At 44.0% G+C, this 21,549-nt stretch overlaps 1 protein-coding gene across 1 annotated transcript in view; it reads left to right on the top strand.

Annotated features, from left to right (window-relative positions):
• Window positions 1–16,578, top strand: part of myo1f (myosin IF) — a 163,802-nt gene extending 147,224 nt beyond the window's left edge. The window contains exons 23-28 of the mRNA XM_072244607.1: window positions 497–643; window positions 2,881–3,029; window positions 4,241–4,321; window positions 6,841–7,054; window positions 9,225–9,388; window positions 10,387–16,578. Of these exons, the coding sequence (XP_072100708.1) occupies window positions 497–643; window positions 2,881–3,029; window positions 4,241–4,321; window positions 6,841–7,054; window positions 9,225–9,388; window positions 10,387–10,463 (832 nt within the window). The 3' untranslated portion in view covers window positions 10,464–16,578. The remainder of the gene's footprint in view (window positions 1–496; window positions 644–2,880; window positions 3,030–4,240; window positions 4,322–6,840; window positions 7,055–9,224; window positions 9,389–10,386) is intronic.
• Window positions 16,579–21,549: the final 4,971 nt, after the last annotated feature.

Genomic DNA, 21,549 nt, shown 5'->3' with positions numbered 1-21,549 from the left:
ATATTTAACAGATCTTCATAGAACATTACAGCACAGAAACAGGCCCTTCGGCCCATCTAGTCTATGACAGACTATTAATCTGCCTAATCCCATCTACCTGCATCTGGACCATAGCCTTCCATATCCCTCACATTCATGTACCTATCTAAAATTCTCTTAAATGTAGAAACTGAACCCACATTCCCCACTTCCACTGGCAGTTCCTTTCACACTCTCACCACCCTCTCAGTGAAGAAGTTCCCTTCATGTTCCACTTAAATATTTCACCTTTCACCCTTAACCCATGACCTCTAGTTCTAGTCTTACCCAGCCTCAGTGGAAAAAGCCTGTTTACATTTACCCAATCTGTGCCCTCATAATTTTGCACACCCCTAGCAAACCCTCCCTCATTCTCCTATGTTCCTGGGACTTGTGGACTGATTCCATGTGTTTGGACGATGACGTGTGTAATGATTCTGTGTGGACTGATTCCATTCGTTTGTGGGTTTTGTTTTAGCACCAGGCAAGATGATTTCTTTGTCCTGCATGAACCGGAGTACGACAGCCTCGTGGAGTCCATTTTCAAGACTGAATTCGTTAGTCTTCTATGCAAAAAAATTGAAGAACTCTCACATCAAAAATTAAAGCTCAACTTTTCTGACTCGTAAGAACACATCCTGTTTGCATTCCTTTCTCTGATCTCGAGATAAATATTGGGATACAGTACAACCTGTTACCAAGCAACGAGCTCCTCGAGCTCCTGTTGTGATTTTACTTCAACGTGAATCGACAAAATTTGACATAATTATTTTGCCTTTAGTTTGTTTTTTTCTCTCACATAAAGTCTGTGAGAGTGATTTTTAAGATTCAGATTCGGATTCATGGTTTATGAAATTACAAGGGGCACAGATAGAGGAGATATTTTCTGCCCATGGTGGCACAGCATGGAACTAGAGGGAACAGGTTTAAGAGGAGCTGGAGGAGGTTTAAAGGGGACCTAAGGGGAAATTTTTCACAAAAAGAGTAGCTGGTATCTGGAATGATACAGGTGACACAAGATTCCTTGATTGTGAAGTTGGCGAGCAATGGGTTTTGAATTTTAAGGTTCTGCCCAAGGCCGCTGGCTGTAAGATGCCCGAGATCTCATCCTACTGGTCTTCAGTGTGGACATATGTGAGGACCATAGCTAAAATGGTAGTGTTGCAGTTGGTGCATCATTTCACGCCGGTGATCACTGATTGTGGTTCAATTCATGGCGTTCTCTCTCAGGCGTCTGTACGTTCTCCCTTTGACCAAGTGGGTTTCCTCTGGCTGGTCTGGTTTCTTCCCAACTCCAAAAACATCATTAGGGTGGGTAAATATGGGTACACTATGTTGGCACCGGAAGCATGGGGCTACCTCAACACAGTTCTCAGACTGTGGTGGTCATTGACGTTTTGTGTTTCAATGTACATGTGACAAATAAAGCTAACCTAATTATCTAATAGTCATAGTAGTATAGTCATACTTTATTGATCCCGAGGGAAATTGGGTTTCGTTACAGTTGCACCAACCAAGAATAGAATATAAATATAGCAATATAAACCATAAATAATTAAATAATAATATGTAAATTATGCCGGGAAATGTCCAGGACCAGCCTATTGGCTAATCTAATCTAGAAGTACTGTAAATCTCATGAAATTGATTGCAAATTAATGATTTCATTGGTTAGGTGACAGGAAAGAAAGAATAAAGAGACTGAGGTCTGTGACACAATCCTTGGGTGTGAAGAACATAATGGACAACCTTGGCAGACTCCTGTTGAGGTCCCAGCCACAGCAGAGGCCAAGAAGGCAGCTCTACTCCCTCTCCCTGTGTCACAACCCAATCCCAGACTGAGCTCTGGCCACTTCTAAGGGATAAAATGTGCAAAGTGAGCAATATGCTCTCTTCATCTACCTATAGACAGAATATCAATCAGCTGAAAAGCGCAGAGAAAATTTACAAGAATGTTGCCAGGACTTGAGTTGTAGGGAAAGGCTGAATAGACGAGGAATTCATTCCCTGGAGCGTAGAAGAATGAGCGGAGATTTGATAGAGATGTACAAAATTATGAGGGTGAGAGGTGACCTGATAGAGGTGTATAAGATGATGAGAGATATTGATCTTGTGGATAGTCAGAGGCTTTTTCCCAGGGCTGAAATGGTTGCCACAAGAGGACACAGGTTTAAGGTGCTGGGGAGTAGGTACAGAGGAGATGTCAGGGGTAAGTTTTTTACGCAGAGAGCGGTGAGTGCATGGAATGGGCTGCTGGCAACAGTGGTGGAGACGGTTATGATGGGGTCTTTTAAGAGACTTTTGGATAGGTACATGGAGCTCAGAAAAATAGAGGGCTATGGGTAACCCTAGTAATTTCTAAGGTAGGGACATGTTCAGCACAACTTTGTGGGGTGAAGGGCCAGTATTGTGCTATAGGTTTTCTGTGTTTCTATGGCTATAGACAGGGTAAATGCAAGCTGGCTTTTTCCACTGAGGTTGAGTGAGACTACAACTAAAGGTCATGGGTTGAGAGTGAAGGGTGAAATGTTTAAGGAGACCATGATGGGGAACTTCTTCACTCGGAGGATGCTGCGAAATGAGTTCCCAGTAGAAGTGGTGGACGTAGGTTAGATTTCAATACTGAGGAGAAATTTGGATAGGTACATGGATGGAGGGGGAATAGAGGACTATGGTTGGGGTGCAGGTAGAGGGGACTAGGCAGAAGATCCGGTTGGCATGGACTAGATGGGCCAAAGGGCCTGTTTCCGTGCTGTAGCGTCTAATCCTTTGACCCTGAATGTTGTCAGATTTGAGGGCTGCTTCATTATTCAGTACGTGCTCTCCTTGCTTACATAGCTTTACTGTGTTTCTATGGAACAGCATCCAGTTCAAGATCAAGAAAGAAGGCTGGGGTGGAGGCGGTACTCGAAGCCTCGTCTTCAGCAGGGGCCAAGGAGAGCAGGTGGTGCTAAAACCTGCCGGGAAAACACTCAATATTAGCATTGGAGATGGATTACCCAAGAATTCCAGTAAGTTCGTGTGGATCTCCTTCACCATTGGTGTCCTGTCATCACCTTGCTCCCACATTCCCGAGACGTACGGGTCAGCAGGTTAATTGGTCACTGGGCAGCCCAGGCTAAGGCCTGTTACCGGGCTGCATCTCTAAATGAATAAAATAACGTAAGGTTTTTAAGTCTGCACACTTGGCTGGATCTCCCTTCTGCTAGCTGGAAGAGACCGTATGCGACATGTACAAGGAGTCTGTGAGGCTGCAGCCCCCATTCACCGTGGTACCGTGGAGTTACAGTCGTGTAGCACTTAGCATGGTGCGATTACAGCCCAGGGTGTTCCGGAGTTCCGAGTTCAGTTCCAGCACTGCCTGGAAGGAGTTTGTATGTTCTCCCTTTGACTGTGTGGGTTTCCTCTGGGTGCTATGGTTTCCTCCCACAGTCCACAGAGATAACGGTTGGTAGGTTAATTGATCATTGTAAATTGTCCTGTGATTGTGTCAGCATTAAATTGAGCCTGTTCTGCACTCTGTCTCTAACTGAATAAAATAAAAATTCGTACATCTGAAGGGGCCACTCCTCGCCCTCTGGTTGCATGTCATATTTCGTCACAGATTGCAGAGAGGGGTCAGAACAGAGAGAAGAGAGAATGTCCTGGCAAGCATGCTCCTGGGGGTGGCAAAGTTAACTGTCTGCAGGTCCCGCAGGTGGGCAGCTGAGGGCTCCACCCAAGCTGACTGCTGGGCAATCCTCCAGGGATACATTCATGTCTGGGTATCCCTAAGAGCACATAGTCTCGGTGGGAACCACCGAGGTGTTCAGGGACCACTGGGCACCGCAGGGGCTCAGTTCCATCCAGCAGCGGACGGGGTATTCAAATCCAGTTGCTGTTTGATTATCGTTATCAAAGTTCAAAGTAAATTTATTATCAAAGTACAAACTATATGTCACTATATATGACCATGAGATTTGTTTTCTTGCAGGCATTTACAGGAAGGTAAAGAACTATAATTTATGAAAATTATACATAAAGACTGACAAGTAACCAATGTGCAAAAGAAAACAAATATTAATCATAAATAACATTATAAATAAATCAATAGATGGGAAAATAGATAAATGAGTAAATGTTATAAATTAACAAATGTAGTTTGTAAGGTCTTGTTGTAGTATTGTGATACTTATGGTAAACTTCTTTGTTAAAGAGAACATTTACTTCTCTCGCTGAACAGAGCCAACAAAGAAAGGAGCTCCGGAGAACAGAGGCTTGAAGAAACGTTCTCACGCCAGACCTGCTCCCCCGGCACCATCAGGTAAACAGTCTCGGATTCACGGTTATCACACGGACACTCAGTAGCTACCTGTACACCTGCTCTTAAATGCAAATATCTAACCAGCCAATCATGTGGCAGCAACTCAATTCATAAAAGCACGCAGACATGGTCAAAAGATTCAGTTGCTGTTCAGACCAAATATCAGAACGGGGAAGAAATGTGATCTAAGTGACTTTGACCGTGAAATGATTGTTGGTGCCAGACAGAATATCTCAGAAGCTGCTGATCTCCTGGGATTTTCGTGTACAGACTCTGGAGTTTACAGGGAATGGTGTGAAAACAAAACATCTCGGGAGCAGCGGTTCCACAGGCAAAAATACCTTGTTAATGAGAGGTTAGAGGGAATGGCCAGACTGCTTCAAGCAGACAGGAAGGTGATCTTAGCCACGTATTAATACCAGTCATGTACAGAAGAGCATCTCTAAACCCACAACACGTTGAACCTTGAAGTGGACGGACGACAGCAGCAGAAGACCATGACCACTTCATTAGAGACAGGGGATATCAAATAAAGTGGCCAGGCAGTGTGCGTTGAAACATACAGTGAAATGAATCATTTGCGATATTGACCAACACAACATAAGCATGTGCCAAGGCAGCCCGCATGTCACCACACATTCCCGCACCAACAGAACATGTCCACCATGTTCAGCAAAACAACACAAACAATAGCAGAAAAACCAGCCTCTTATGCGCGTGCGTGCGCGCGCACACACACACACACACACACACACACACACACACACACACACACACACCCATCCCTCCAATCCCAGTACAGGACACCTTTGGGCCTCCAGGTTTTAGCACTGGACTCAGGGACATCTCACCTCTGACCTCCAAACACACTACTTTGGCCTCCGACCTCTCTGGATCATTGACTGATATAGATAAAGAGCTACCTCATGGTAATGAGTGAAGTCCATCAATCATTTATCCTCATGTTAGACATAAGAACATAAGAAAGAGCAGCAGAATTAGGCCCATCAAGTCTGCTCTGCTATTCCATCCTGGCTGATTTATTATCCCTCTCAATCCCATTCTCCTGCCTTCTCCCCTGACTTTTAATGCCCTGACTAATCAACCTTCACTTTAAATATACTCAATGACTTGGCCTCCTTAATGACGGATGCTGTGTTTTTGAGGTAACACACATAAAAAATGCTGGTGAATGCAGCAGGCCAGGCAGCATCTATAGAAAGAGGTACAGTCGACGTTTCGGATGAGGAAGATCCTCCCCCTCGCCCTCCCACTTTCAAATCTCTTATTATATCCTCTTTCAGTTAGTCCTGACGAAGGGTCTCAGCCCGAAACTTCGACTATACCTCTTCCTATACATGTTGCCCGGCCTGCTGCGTTCACCAGCAACTGTTATGTGTGTTGCTTGAAATTTCAGCATCTGCAGATTTCCTCATGGTTGTGTTTTTGAGGCATTGCTTTTTGAAAGTGTCCTCAATGATGGGAAGGCCAGTCCCTGTGATGGAGCTGGTGAGGCAGGGTGTCAGTGAGGGGAAGGTTCTTATTGCCAGGTTAGACGTGATCAATCTCAAGTTTACTGTCATCTGACTGTACATGTATACCACCAAATGAAACAATGGTCCTCTGGACCACAGTGCGCCCACACAACATACAGTATATCACCCACATCACATAATCCAAAATATTACCATCAATAAGTTGATGAAATAGAATTTTTCAAATCCCTTGCCCACCCAAGCTCTCAATCTCCTCTCCCTGTCATGCCCACCACCCTCACGGCTTCGTACCAGAGCATTTCATAGAAACGGCAGCACTCGACTTGCATCAGAACCTGACTGGGAAGTCAAGGCAGACATCCGGTGAACTTAATGGACAGAACAGACCACAGGCTTAAAAAGAAACAAACCAGATATCCAGGCCAGACCAGCCCGAGGACTCATGCCTCACCCTGGGCTAGCACAAGTTCATCTTCAGTTTATTGTCATTCAACTGTACACATGCATACCTCCAAACAAGACAATGTTCCTCTGGACCAAGGTGCAAACACAGTACATGTAACTCACATACACAACTCAAGAAGTATTCCAGAAGATTGGCATTTAGCATAAGCTGCTAAATATCCAGCAGTATCCTGCAATCATCTGAAAGACGTAAAAGATGATCAATTATACTGTTAGTTGGAGCTGGCGTGGCCACTGCAATGGTGCACACCACCACCTTGATCTAGTGTTGAGCCAAGGTGATTATAGTTTATCAACCTTGCAGTTTACAAGGGTTGTAACAGGCTTCATGCGATGTCCTTCGCACCCCCGATCATAAGTGGAAGGGGAATTTCTGACATTCCTGACATGCCAGTCCTGATGAAAAGTCTTGAACTGAAACGTTGACTACTCTTTTCCATAGATGCTGCCTGGCCTACTGAGTTCCTCCAGCATTTTGTGTGCATTGCCATGATTGCCAGCATCTACAGATTTCCTCTTGTTTGTGATTTCTGACTTTCCCTGTTTCTCTTTCTGAAGGACAGTATGGAAATGGTGTTCCACGATTCTCACAGGATAATCAGATGAAGCAGGAACAAATGTACTCCAGACCTATGAAAGGCCTGTCAAAGTCTGGCAGCATTTCAGAGAAGCCCTTGCTGCCGAAACAGGGCGCTACGACTAGAGCAAGGAAGTCCACAAATACCAGTGCGAACATGGAGTTTATGAGAGTTCCGGATGAAGGCATTGCAGGGTGAGTCACGATAACCGCGGTCCGCCGCCGCCGGTTGCACGTGTTTACAGGAATACAGTGCAGTGGAGGCAGCCTGACTACCTGCAGGAGTCCAATACAACAGAGAGCACAGGAAACTACAGCACTGGACAGGCCCTTTTAACCTACTGCACAATCAGTCTGACCCTTCCTTCCCACACAGCCCTCCGTTTTTCTATCATCCACGTGACTCTCTCTTAAATGTCCCTAATGTATCTGCCCTTACCACCTCTGGCAGCACACCCACCACTCCCTGTGTTTTAAAAAAAACATACCTCTATCATTAGAGTAATAGGCCAGTCAGCCAATCTAGCTCATGATGAATTATTAATCTTACTAGTCCCATTAACCTGCATGTGGACCATAGCCCTCCATACCCCTCCCATATACCCATCCAAATTCCTCTTATATGTTGCAATCAAACCTGCATCCACCACACCACTTCTGCTGGCACACTCTCATCAACATCTGAGTGAAGAAGTTCTCCTTTCCTATTCCCCTTAGACATTTCACCCTTAACCCATGACCATGAGCTCTAGTTCCAGTCTCAGTCTCACCCAGACTTGGTGGAAGAAATCTGCTGGCATTGACACTATCTATACCCCTCATATACAGCACATTCCTCCCAACACCTGAAGATTCTGCCAGCTTGTGCTTCTCTCTCTTTTAGACGGGGTGGTGAAAATGGTGTTCAGTGCATTGACTACAGGGTTTGGGACTTTATGTTCTAGGTGAGAGTGCACTTGGAGTACCTACTACAGGCCGGATGCTGTTTCAACTGCAAAGCTGAAGAGATGTTGCTGGGATGAGAGTGTCTGACTTACAGGGAGACATTAACCCGACTGGGTCTTTATTCCTTTGAAAATTGGAGAATGATTTGCAGCCTTCTAGAAATGCTTAAAAGTCTGACAGGCATGGACAAGGTGGTGGAAAACAGTTTTTTTTCCCCAGGCAAGAGAATTCCAGAATGAGAGGGGGGCTTTACCTTGTAGAAGGTGCTGATCATATAGAACGAGCTGCCAAAACAGGCTTCTCACATTATGTTCCATCTGCCAATGTTTTCCCACCCACTTTTCACATCTCAGTCCATTTACAGTCCTTCTGTCTCCTGTCAACGTGACAATTTCAGCACACAAGCAAAGACAAACAGCCAAGGTGCAATAGAAGACAAGCGGCACAAATACAAAGAGAATACTATTGAGAACATGAGCTGTAGGGTCAGTGAAGATGAACGCGTAGCTTGTGGAACCAGTTCAGAGTCGAGAAAGGACCTCCATCCCGTCAACCAAAAGACAGAGGGTGAAGGAATTAGGAGCAAGGTTAAAGGGAATTTCAATCAGTCAGAAAGTGTATTAGGGGTGCTGGAACTCACGAGAAAAGGAGACAGAACCAGCCACTCGCGTCAATTTTACAAAGTGCTGATAGAGCACTGAAGATGACATAATCTGCAAGGCTATGTGCTGTCAGCTGAGTCATGGGAGAACAAGAATCGCTCTCTTTTGGCGGTTGTAGACACAATCGTCAAATCGCCACCTTGCTTTCATAGAACGTACAACAGTACAGCACAATACGGGCCCTTTGGCCCACATAGAACATAGAACAAACAATGTAGAATTCAGGACAGTACAGCACAATACAGGCCTTTGACCTACATGTTGTACTGACCTTTTAACCTACTCCAGGATCAATCTAGCTCTTCCTCTTGCATCTTCTTCTTTGTTTTCTTATGTCCATCATCCCTATTGGGGCACACAGTATCTCGCCAGAGTTCTCTCTCCTGGGCCACTCTTTCAAATTGTCCCCAGGTGCAGTCCATCTTCTAGGATCCCTCCTCTCCCAGTGATGAGGTCTTTGGAGCCCCTGTTGGTGTTTCTGTAGCTCTGGGCATTTCCAGGATGGGTTTACTAGCTCCCTCCTCCTATTGCAGCCAGGCTTGGGACCGTTCATGATGGAGTTCCCTCCCACATAGCCGTTCATTTTTTTCATCATCCATTTGATTATCCAGGAGTCTTTTAAATGTATCTGTCTTTACCACCACCCCTGGTAGCTTATTCCATGCACCTACCACTAGCTGTAAAGTGTTGCACGATTACTTGGATGTGGTGAATTAGTTTTGGACAAGAGATCAGGCATCTGAAAACCTTTCTTGCAGAATCCAGAGAAGACGGAGTGTATCACAAAGACCCCCGCCGGCAGTGGGACGTCCAAAACCACAGCCACGAACTCCCAAGTGCCGGGCCCTCTATCAGTATTATGGCCAAGATGTGGATGAACTCAGCTTTAACGTTAATGATGTCATTGATATTCTTCTGGAAGGTAAGGGTTTCATAGCTGGTGAGGCCGTTAATAAATACAATGGGACACATCAGGACCAGTCCATTTTGGCCCAGTTAAGTTGCTACCCCAATTAGTCAAAATTTCATGAAAGTAGTTAAAAAGGTATAAAAAGACAAACTACCATTTAACTGACTAACAAATTATTTATTTAAATGAAATACAGAACAAATTAGAACACTACCAATACTACTACAGTCCTATAAAACTGTGTTTTCGTTCCTAATAGTTATCAATAGAGGAATTCATCCAGTGTACGCTGCCGTGTCCTTTTGACTGACTGTAAATGAACAAAATCAGTGCAGACATCTAGTGTAGATAATGGACTGCCTTCATACAATGATTTTGTTGTATGAAAGGGAAACACCATGTATTCCACCTGGTTAGCCTCCAATCTGAACTTCTACCCCTTTCCCCATCTCTCTTTTCCCTCCCTACTTGTCTCCATTTTTCCACTCCCCATTCTGCTTCCCCCCCCATCAACCCTTCTCTTCTTCTTACTCCCTCTGGTGCCCTTCCTCTTTTCTGCCTACTCTCCTCTCCAAACAGTGTCCTTCTTTAGCCCTTTATCTCTTCCACCTGCTCATTTCATCCCTCTCGCCCTCACCTGGTCTCACCCATCATCTGCTAGCTTGTACTTGTTCCTCTCCCCACACCCTCTTATTCTGGCTCCTTCCTCTTCCTCTTTCCAGTCCTGAAGGGTCTCAGCCAGAAACATTGACTTGTTTAGTCCTCTCAATAGATGCTGCCTGGCCTGCTGAGTTTCTCCAGCATTCTGTGTGTGTTACTCTGGTTTTCCAGCATCTGCAGAATCTCTTGTGTTCTTGTAGAGAGTCAAAAGGCTTTGGGGGGGTTAGAGGCCACATTAATGAGTGCATTTCAGCGTAACTGATTGGAAGCTGTGGATCTGGAATGTATAGTGGGGGACATGTTTCACAGAGACACCAACTCAAATCTGACAAAATTGTTCAATCTTCCAGATCCATCAGGATGGTGGAAGGGTCGTTTACATGGAAGAGAGGGACTTTTTCCAGGAAACTACGTGGAGAAGATTTGAACTACTTCAGGCTGGATCTCAGGTTGCAACGTTGGTAAAGTCAGAAGCACAAAATTACCGAGCAGTTGATGGTGCAACAGAGCATTCAGATCAATGGGGCTTTATTCAATAAAATCTCTGCTCTCACAGGAACCTGTCCACTATGAAATTAGATCCTATTCAATCTGTATACCCCATATTTTGCAGACATAGATCCACTAAACCTGGGATCCAGTGAACACAATTCACAATCCATAAACATTGAAGTATCATCATTTTAAATGAAATCAATAGTCTTTGTACAAAATAAATTTAATGATTAATAGGTTTGATTATTTTGATTAAGAAAAGGAATGAACAAAATTGTTAAGATTTTGTAAGTTATTTGCTTTACCAAAGGAAAACAATTAAGCATTTCATTCTTATTCCTTTGATGGCTGTTGTCGTTTTGCTGAATATTGTGGACATGCTCTATTGGGGCAGGAACGTGTGGCAATGCTTACGGGCTGCCTCCGGCACATCCTTGGGTTGTGTTGGTTGTTAATGCAAACGAAGCGTTTCTCTGTACATTTCCATGTATGTGTGATAAATATCTGAATCTGCGAGTGGGCTTCCCAGGCTGGGCTAGCGTTTAATTACCTCTTCCTAGATGTCCTTGAGATGGTGAGGCGAGCAGCTTTGTTGAACTGCTGAATTCCTTGAGATGTGGTTTACACCCACTGCGCTGTTAGGGAGAGAATCCTAGGACTTTGACCCAATGACAGCGCAGGAACAGCAGTATATTTCCAAGTCAGGATGATGAGTGGCTTGGAGGGTAACTTCCAGGGGGTGGTGTTCCTCGTGCTTTCTCTGCTAGCTGGTAGAGGTGGTAGGTTTGGACGGTGCTGGTGAGTGGAGAGAGATGGTATAAATACTGCTACTGTGTGTTGCTGGTGGAGTGAGGGAATATATGTGGATAGGTGCTTATCAAGTGGGCTTCTGTGTCCCACATGGTGTCCAGTTTCTTGAGTGTCATTGAAGCTGCACTACCTCCGGCTGGTGGAGAGTGCACCATCACACTCCTGTTGAGAATGATAAGACCATAAGGCACAGGAGTAGAAATAGGCCATTCAGCCCATTGAGTCATCTCTACCATTCCACCAAGGCTGATTTATTATCCCTATCAACCCCATTCTCCTGCCCTCTCCCCATAACCTTTGATGCCCTGACCAATCAAGAACCTATCAACCTCCGCTTTAAATATACTCAAAGATTTGGTCTCCATAGCCATCTGTGGTAATAAATTCCACAGATTCACCATCCACTGGCTAAAGAAATTTCTCCTCATCTCTGTTCTAAATGGATGTCCCTCTATTCTGAGGCTGTGCCCTCTGGTCTTAGACTCCCCCACTATAGGAAACATCCTCTCCATGTCATCTAGGTTTTTCAGTATTCAGTAGGTTTCAGTAAGATCCCCTCATTCTTCGAAACTCTAAAGAATACAGGCACAGCGCCATCAAATGCTTCTCATACATTAACCCAATTATGCCTGTGAACCTCCTCTGGACCCTCTCCAATGCCAGAAGATCTTTTCTCAGATAAGGGGTCCAAAATGATTGGATTTAGCTGAGTTACTCTCACAGGATTTCCAGCCTCTGAACTGTTCTGCATTCCACATTGTGTTTGTGGTTCCTGCAGTTCAGTGAACTGGCTGAAGACCAGCATCTCCTGTTGGGGCCTCCAGAGGAGGCTGAGATGGACCATACACTTGGTATCTCTGCTGGAACTTCTAGCAGAGGCTTTGGCTTCCTTATTACGCAAATAGATTGGGCTTCCCCATGGCTGTGATGTTAATGCATATTAATGGAGCCTGCTTCTCCAAGTTGTGTCATTGTCCAATTGGTTGTGGCTTGACTAGATGTGATCTGTCAGCTGTGGGATCACTTGGCTCTGCCAGTCCATGCTGTTGAGTAGCACAGTGAGAAGCTCTTAATTTGTCCAGAGTGTCTGTACAGTCTGAGGCGTGCAATCTCGGGCACTTATTGGCCTGGATGAGAGGGCATGTCCTATAGTCCTATTGGCCTGGATTACAGGACATGTCCTATAGCATTGGCCTAGATGAGAGGGCATGTCCTATAGCAAGAAGTTGGATAAACTTGGGTTATTTTCTCTGGAGTGGTGGAGTCTGAGGGAAGATCTGATAGAGATTTATAAAATTATGAGAGGCAAAGAGAGTAGACAATATTCTTTTTCCTAGGATTGAGAAGTCTAATATCAGAGGGCATGCATTTCAGATGAGAGGTGATTATTTCAAAGGAAAAGTAAGGGGCTAGTTTTTTTACACAGAGAGTGGTGAAATATGTTGCCTGGGGTGGTGGTAGAGGCAGTTACATCAGAGGCTTTTGAGAGACATTGAGATAGGCACATGAATGTGAGGTAAATGGAAGAATATGGACTGTGTAGGCAGAAGAGATTAGTTTAGTTGGCTGTTTGATTACTAATTTAATTGATTCAGCACAACACTTTGAGCCTGTTCATGTGCTGTATGGCTCCATGTTCTATGGTCGATATTGAGGTATCAGCACTTTAGTCTTTTCCGATTTAGTGCCTCAGAAGATGGAACATGAGTTTCAAGCACAAATATTGATAAGCAATTGTTTCACTTTAAGAGACGTCCTCAGGACCTGATTCAGTAAACTGGGTGTATTATGTGCATTGTACATTTCACGTAAACCCTGCCCTTGGGTAGCAGACCTGTAGACACAGTGCAGATGATGCACCGCTCTACCTCAGGAACTTCTTCTCACCACACATTGCCTCTGACTGCAACACTTATATTAGAAGAAGAATTCTGTCGTGGACATGTTCCCTGCTGCCATGTCCATCTTTGCTCTAGATAGACTGAAGCTGAATGAAACAATTCACAACCACATTCCAAAATCTGCCTCCAAACATTCCTCAATAGCATCACTACAAACACTTCATCCCTCCACCAAAGCGTCAATTCCACACCCCCTTTCTTTCCTGTATTGATGGAGAGCCTCACCCCAAAACGTTGACTGTTCATTCCCCTCCATAGATGTTACATGACCGACAGAGTTCCTCCAGCACTTTGTGTGTGGAGCATGGATTCACATCTGCCTCAGCTCACTGTTACTGGAACTGCACCTAGATGTGATTTACAGTACCTCAATACCTTTTGTGACAGATTGTCAGATTTAAACCTCTGATTCCCACATCCCCACTGAATCCGCCGCTCGAACTCCTTCCGTTCCGTGCTGATCTGTAATTTCTACAAAACAGGCCATACCCCGGCTAACATGTAGTTTTTGTCTGTACAGCTATCCAATCAATCAATATATCAGGAAGTACTTAGAACTTAGACAATATTTATTTACAGATATTATACAGTCACAGGCCCTTCTGGCCCAATGAACCCACGCCACCAATTACACCCATGCCACCAGTTAACCTACTAACCCGTGGGACCATCAGATACAGGAGCAGAAATGGCCTAGTGAGTCTGCTCTGCCATTGCATCAAGGCTGATCTATTGCCCCTCTCAGCTTCTCCTGCCTCCCCCCCCACCCCCACACCCCATATCCCTTCATTCCCTGACCCATCAAGAATCTATCAACCTCTGCCTTAAATATACATAAAGGCTTGGCCTCCACCGCTGCCTGTGACGACAAATTCCACAGATTCACCACCCTCTGGTTAAAGAAATTCCTTCTCATCTCTGTTCTAAAAGGATGCCCCTCTATTCTGAGGCTCTGTTCTCTGATCTTAGACTCTCCCTCCATAGGAAACATCCTCTCCACATCCACTCTATCAAGGCCTTTCACGATTCAATAGGTTTCAATGAGGTCACCCCTCATTCTAATTCTAGTGAATTGCTTTTGCCGAACTCTGAGCTGCTCCCCTGGTGCCTTCTGACAATCCAAGTACACACATCAACCGATTATCCTTTGTCTATCCTTCTTATAGCCCATATGTTTTTGGAATATGGGAAGAAACCGGAGCATCTGGAGGAAATCCACACAGTCATAGAGAGAACATACTAACAGCTTACAGACAGCGGGGCGGGGGCGGGGGGGGGAGAGGGTTGAACTTGTGATGCTGGACCTGGAAAGGCCTTACGCTAGCCATTACACTGTCATGCTGGTCCAAGTGATAGCCACTTCCATGATATTGTAATGGATGCATTAAACACACTTAAAGCTGTTCTGCCATTCCGTACGTACATCAGACCTTTGTATTTAATAATATTACAGGAACTCATTATGTACAGGATGACCATAAGTTGGGTGTTCTTAACACGGTGTGACATGTGTAGCTTCTCAGTGTCCCAATTTTAATTGTGTTCTGATGCTTGGAATTCCCTCCCTATACCTCTGAGCCTGCCTACCTTCAAAGCACTCCTTTAAACGCACCTCTTTGATTAAGCAGTTGGTCATTGGCATTAATATTTCCTTACATGGCTGTGTGTCAGATCTTTGATTGTGCTTCAGAGCTTAAACATTAATTTATGGGGGTTTTAATTTACTTTTTAGCTGGTTCGGCACATTTTGAACCAAAGACCCTGTTCCTGTAATGTACTGGTCTATGTTCTATGCGTATTCTGTGTAAGATGTGTGGAGGGTGTCAGTGGCTGACATCCACCAGCAGGCTCTTTGCTGTTCCCTCTGTTGCACTCCAGCAGCCATCCTAATTATTGCTCTGCTTGCCTGCCGACCCTTTACACCTCTTGCACCAGGATCCTGAGTCACTGGTATAGATATAAATTGAATGTAGACCATTACAGTGCAGCACAGGCCCTCCTGCACACAATGTTGTGCTGAGCTTTTTACCTACACTAAGATCAATCTTACCCTTCCTTCCTACAGAGCCCTCCATTTTTCTATCATCTAAGAGTCTGTTAATCATTCCCAATGTATCTGCTGTGACCACCACTCCTGGCAGTGAGACAATTGTTGAGGCTGGAGCACTGCTCACTATCGACCCCATCGGTTGCTGATCGTCAAATGAAACATTCGTCCCAATTCTCTCCACATCCTCTCCATAACCACTCTATCTTGACTTCTGGTCCTAGACTCCCCCATTATAAGAAACATCCTCTCCACATCCACTCTATCTGTGTCCTCTGGTCCTAGACTCCCCCACTATAGGAAACATCCTTTCCATGTGCATTTCTGGGCACTTCATTGCTTATTTTATTTCTCTTAATGGTAAAGCTCTTTTAAGGATTCTATTTGCAAAATAACTCACAGGTTTAAGGGACTGTACTGATTATCAATAAAAGTACAACTAGTATTTATAAAGCTCCTTTCGTAGTATTACACTTCCGAGGCACTTACTCAGGCTCAGGAGAAGATAGGGAGCACAGAAAGATGTGTTTGGATGGAGATGCAATATCTCTGATTCATAGTCAATGTAGAAAACAAAAAACAAACTTTCAGGAGTTTATTAACAGGAGTTTATCAACAGCAAAATAGTGAGTGAATAGTCACACTGAAATCCAAAAGAATGTCCAGGTTTGTTTTACGAGCTTACACTCCAGCTATATATCTGCTTTCGCTGAGGTGTATGCGGAATTGTGTGTATGTGATTAAAATTCTGCTCTAACATACATATTCTACAGTAAAACTCTGATAATCAGCCATGCTCAGGGGTTGTTGGTGCCAGACAACCTTATTGGACTGTGAATGTTCTGATTAATTCCCCCACATACATCGAATACACATTTTAAATATTACAGAGTGATATAACAATTTTTTTCAATTAATGACAGTAAAGAAGAAATTTTAAAGGTGAATTTAAAGGGTGCCTGGGAACAAGGCTCTGTAACTCTATGAAGAGCATGGGGATGTGGGAGATCAGAAAACACACTCACCTAGAGAGTCAGCTGCTGAATGATCTGGATCTCTGAGCAGATTTTCATTGAGTTTTACACCATAACTCAACTTATGATGAGTTTTATCACATAAATCATTCTCTTTAAATTTAATCATAAATCATATGATTATTTTTCACTCAAACTTGCACAGTTCTGCTGTGGTGCTAATTGTTGATTGCTCATGGCTCTTTGCACTATAGTATTCTAAACTGTTGTGTTGTCTGTTGTGTCCAATGTTTTATGTTTGGCACAGAACCACAATCAATTCCAGTATGTTTCACATACCGGCAATAAAGCCATACTGATTCTGAATTTGAATCTTGCGATTTATGACAATTGTTTTGATATTGCCATCTTTGGCCCAATTGAAATTATTATTAATGTAATTTTTTTGCACATAATGAATTATTTTCAGATAATTGAATATTGCATCTGAATAACCGGATATCAAACTACATAAAACATGTTCTATGCAATTATTGTGATAAAGTATAAAAAAAATACTGTTTGTATCAACAATATTCTTATTCTGTTGCTTAAGGTTGGAGAAATTGTAACATTTAGTATGTAATGATGAGTAAATATTCACCACGTTTCAATTATTCAACATCCTAACACGAATATTGTAAAGTACAGATAATAAAAAAATCATTTGTTGCGATTAATAATGATTTCATCATCTGCACACAATTCAACCAGTAAGTATGTGCTTGTCTGTCTGTCTGTCTGTCCATCCATCTGATTTTGGGAAACATGAAACATGGAATTTCAACATGCATCGAGTTCAAATTCCATTCTTACCTGCATGTGGAGATTGTACCAGAGGTGGTCTGCACCAGTTTAAGGAGAGGTGAAGGCCACATTGTTTTGCAAGTTCTTTGTAATTTGGAAGAAGTGTGTACATGTACCCATACACACTGGAAGGAGTCCAAATATGTCTGGCATCAAAATTCAAGAGGACTAGAAGGAGTGCAGAGATACAAGATAGCTTCATTGGAGAGGAAGAGAACACACCCTCCTCGATGAAAGGACCTCAGAGAGCCACTGTTCATAAACACAAGAAGTTGTGCAGCTGCTGGAAATCCTGAGCATCACAAGGGGCTGGAAGAACTCAGCAAGTCTGGCACCATCTTTTGAAGAGGGTGAACAGTCAATGTTTTGGGCCAACATCCTTAATCAGGACTGAAAGTGACAGGCACAGAAGGTCTGTCTATATAGTCTCCAAACTGAGAGCATGACCTTCGATTTCTCTAACCTCCAGTGATTTCTTCCCCCTCCCCTTCTCTCTTTTTGCACTCCCCATTCTGGCTCCCCTCTCTTCTCCTCGCCTGCCTATCACCTCACTCTGGTTCCGCACCTCCTTCCCTTTCTCCCACAGTCCACTCTCCTCTCCCATCAGATTCCTTTCTTTTCAGCCACTTGCTTTTTCCACTGATCACCTCCCAGCTTCTGACTTCATTCCCCCACCCCGCCCACCAACCTTAAACCATACGACCATAAGATATAGGAGCAGAATTAGGCCATTTGGCCCATTTAGTATGCTCCGTCATTTCATAATGGCTGTTGCAATTTTCCTCTCACCCCAATCTCCTGCCTTCATTTCCTGACCAATCAAGAATATATCAACCTTTGCCTAAAATATACATAAAGACGACCTCCACAGCTGCCTGTGGCAAACAGTTCCACAGATTCACCACTCTCTGGCTAAAGAAATTCCTCCTCATCTCCATTCTAAAATGATGCCCCTCTATTTTGAGGCTGTGTTCTCTGGTCTTAGACTCTCCCACCATGGGAAACATCGACTCCACATCCACTCAAGGCCTTTCACCATACAATAGGTTTCAATGAGGTGACCCCGTCATTCTACAGAATTCTAATCATCAAATGCTCTTCATATGACAAGCTATTCAATCCTGGAATCATTTTTGTAAACCTCCTTTGGAGCCTCTCCAGTTTCAGCACATCCTTTCTAAGATAAGGGCCCCAAACTTGCTCACAATACTCCAAGTGAAGCCTCACCGGTGCTTTATAGCCTCAACATTACATCCTTGCTTTTATATTCCAGTCCTCTTGAAATGAATGCTAACATCACATTTACCTTCCTCACCGCAGACTCAATCTGCAAATTAACCTTTAGGGAATCCCGCACAAGGTCTCCCAAGTACCTTTATGTCTCGGTTTTTTGTATTTTCTCTCCTAGAAAATAATCAATCTATTCTTTTCTACCAAAGTGCATGACCATACAGTCCTGACATTGTATTCTATCTGCTGTTTCTTTGACCATTCTCCTAATCTGTCTAAATCCTTCTGTAGCCTCTCTACATCCTCAAATCTACCTGCCGCTGCACCTATCTTCATATCATCTACAAACTTTACAACAAAGCCATCAATTCCATCATCGAAATCATTGACATACAATGTAAAAAGAATCAGTTATAACACAGACCCCTGTGGAACACCACTAGTCACCGGCAGCCAGACAGAAAAGGCTCCCTTTATTCCCACCCTTTGCCTCCTGCCAATCAGACACTACTTTATTCATGCTGGAATACCATGGGCTTGTAACTTGTTAAGCAGCCCCATTTGTAGCACCTTGTCAAAGGCCTTCTGAAAATCAAGTACATCAGCTGATTCTCCGTTGTCTAAACTTCAGAATGCATCTCTTTTCAAAACGGTTTCTTTGTTGGAAGGACTGTTTGGGACCCTGAATGGTAGTGAGGGACTGGTAGGGGCAGGCGAGCACTTGTTCTGCTTGCAAGGGTAAGTGCCAGGAGGGAGTTCAGTGGAGAGGGATGAATTGAATGGACAAGGGAGTCCATAGGGTCTGATCTCTGTGGAAAGCAGAAAGTTGGTGGGGGGGGGGGGGGAGAGCGAGAGATTTGCTCGGTGGTGAGATCGTTGCTGGAGATAGCAGAAGGAGGAAGTTATGGAGAATTATGTGCTGGATGCAGAGGCTGGTGGGGTGGTAGGTGAGGACAAGAGGAATCCTATCCCTGGGGGCATGGTGGGAAGATGGGGTGAGGGTAGACGTGCCCAAAATGGAAAAGATGCGGTTGAGGGCAGTGCTGATGGTAGAGGAAGGGAAGCCTCTTTATTTGAAGAAGTAAGACATCTCAGTTCTGGAATGAAAAGCCTAATCCTGAGAGCAGATGTGGCAGAGATGGAGGAACTGAGAGAAGGGGATGGCATTTTTATAAAGAACAGGGTGGGAAGAGGTCCAGTCTATCTGTGATTGTCAGTGGGTTTATAATAGACATTGGGAGATAAGCTGTCTCCAGAGATAGAGACCGAGAGATTAAGAAATGGGGGGAGGTGTCAGAAATTGACCAAGCCAGTTTGAGGGCAGGTTGGAAGTTAAAGACAAAGTTATGAACTCTGCATGGGTGAGGACACAGCACCAATGCAGTTGTTAATGGAAAAGTTGGGGAGTGATACCAGTGTAGGCTTGGAACATAGATCATTCTGCATAGCTGATAAAAAGGCAGGCACAGCTGGAACCCATGCAAGTGCCCATGGCTACACCTTTTGTTTGAAGGAAGTGGGAGGAAATGAGGGAGGAATTATTGAGAGTGAGGACAAGTTCCACCAGACAGAGACGAGTGGTGGTAGAGGGGAACTGGTGTCCAAAAAGAAACTGAAATCTCTGAGACTTTCCTGGTGGGGCGTGGAGGTGTATGGGGTCTGGACATCTATAGTGAAAATAAGATGATTGGGTCCAGGGAACTTGAAATCATTCAAAAAGTCAAGAACATATGAAGTGTTATGGATGTAGGTAGGAAGGGACTGAACTGGGGGAGTGCGGGGGTGGACCTAGGTCGAGGAATGCAGATGTAAGTTGAGTGGGGCAGGAACAAGCAGAAACAATAGGTCTACCTGAACCTGAATAGGTTTGTGGATCTTGGTTAGGAAGTAGAAATAGGAGGTGCGAGGTGAGGTAACTACGAGGTTGGTGGCAGTGGATGGGAGATTCCTAGAGTTAATAAGGTCTGTGATGTTGTGGGAGACATTGGCCTGGTGCTCCTTAGTGGAGTCCTGTTCAAGGGGTAAATAAGAGGAGGTGTCTGACAGCTGATGCCAGGCCTCAGTAAGGTAGAGGTCAGTCTGCCAGACTACTGCAGCACCCCCGGTTGGCTGTCTTGACTGATGGGTTTGGGGATTTAGAGCTAACTGGATGCACTACACCATTTCTGAGACTGAATATTATATGGAATATAACTTTTTTTTGAAAGAGGTGCTCAGATGAAGATAGAAAAGGAATGGATGTTGGATTAGGGTGTAAATTGTTATTTTTCTTGAAGTTTAATTTTTCTGTGCTTGCTTTCATACTTACATCTATTACAGAGATGCGACGTGGAATAGACCTTTCCGGCCCTTTGAAATGCACCACCGAGTAAGTAAGCATTCCACAGGAGGGTATACAGATTCTTCACAGTCAGAATTGAACTCTGAATGCCAATGCCCCAAGCTGTTATAGTATCACACTAACCGCTACACGACTGTAGTGCCCATATAATCACCTATATATGTGTAATTGTTCAGTGAATTTTCCAGTAATTGTAGTATATCTGCTTCTTTTGTTTTTAGAAGATTCTCAGTTTTCCTCTATCAGGTGTCACTTGAATCTGACAATTGCATAGGATAATTGTATCACAAGAATGTTATCTTCTTAGTTGGACCTCATTTCGTTGTATGAAACAACATCTTCTTTGTTCATTGCTCTTTCATGTTCATTCTTTTGGTTCTCATAAAGCGGCTGTCCATAACCATTAAGGTTTATGCGTTATTATTGAATTCTGAACCTTTGTCACAAAACCACCCAGCTCTAACAGTGAAAACTTGTGGAAAGTTAGGGAAACTTCAGAGTGCATCTCTTTTCAAAACAGTTTGTGTTGGAAAATGGTGGAATGTAACTTCGAGCAGACCAGCACACAAGCAAATGATGCTGCAGTTTTAGAGAGGTTTACCAGGATACTGCCTGGATTATAAGGCTTGTGTTATAACAAGATTGGACAAGCTTGGGTTGTTTTCTCTGGAGCGGCAGAGGCTGATAAAACATCTGATAAGTTTGATAAGATTATGAGTGGCACAAGATAGAGAAAGGAAAGGATATTGCCTTTTAAACTCACGAGGGAGCAGAGGCCATCAACTTTTTGCTGTTGATGTTTCTGTAGCAGGCAATTTCTTTTTTACCAGATCCAGTTGCTAGCTCAATGCTCAACCCAGCACAGATGG

This window comes from Mobula birostris, chromosome 26 (genome assembly GCF_030028105.1).
Source record: "Mobula birostris isolate sMobBir1 chromosome 26, sMobBir1.hap1, whole genome shotgun sequence".
Taxonomy (NCBI): domain Eukaryota; kingdom Metazoa; phylum Chordata; class Chondrichthyes; order Myliobatiformes; family Myliobatidae; genus Mobula; species Mobula birostris.
The sequence above is the reverse complement of the archived record's forward strand: the minus strand, read 5'-3'. Positions and strand labels throughout refer to the sequence as shown.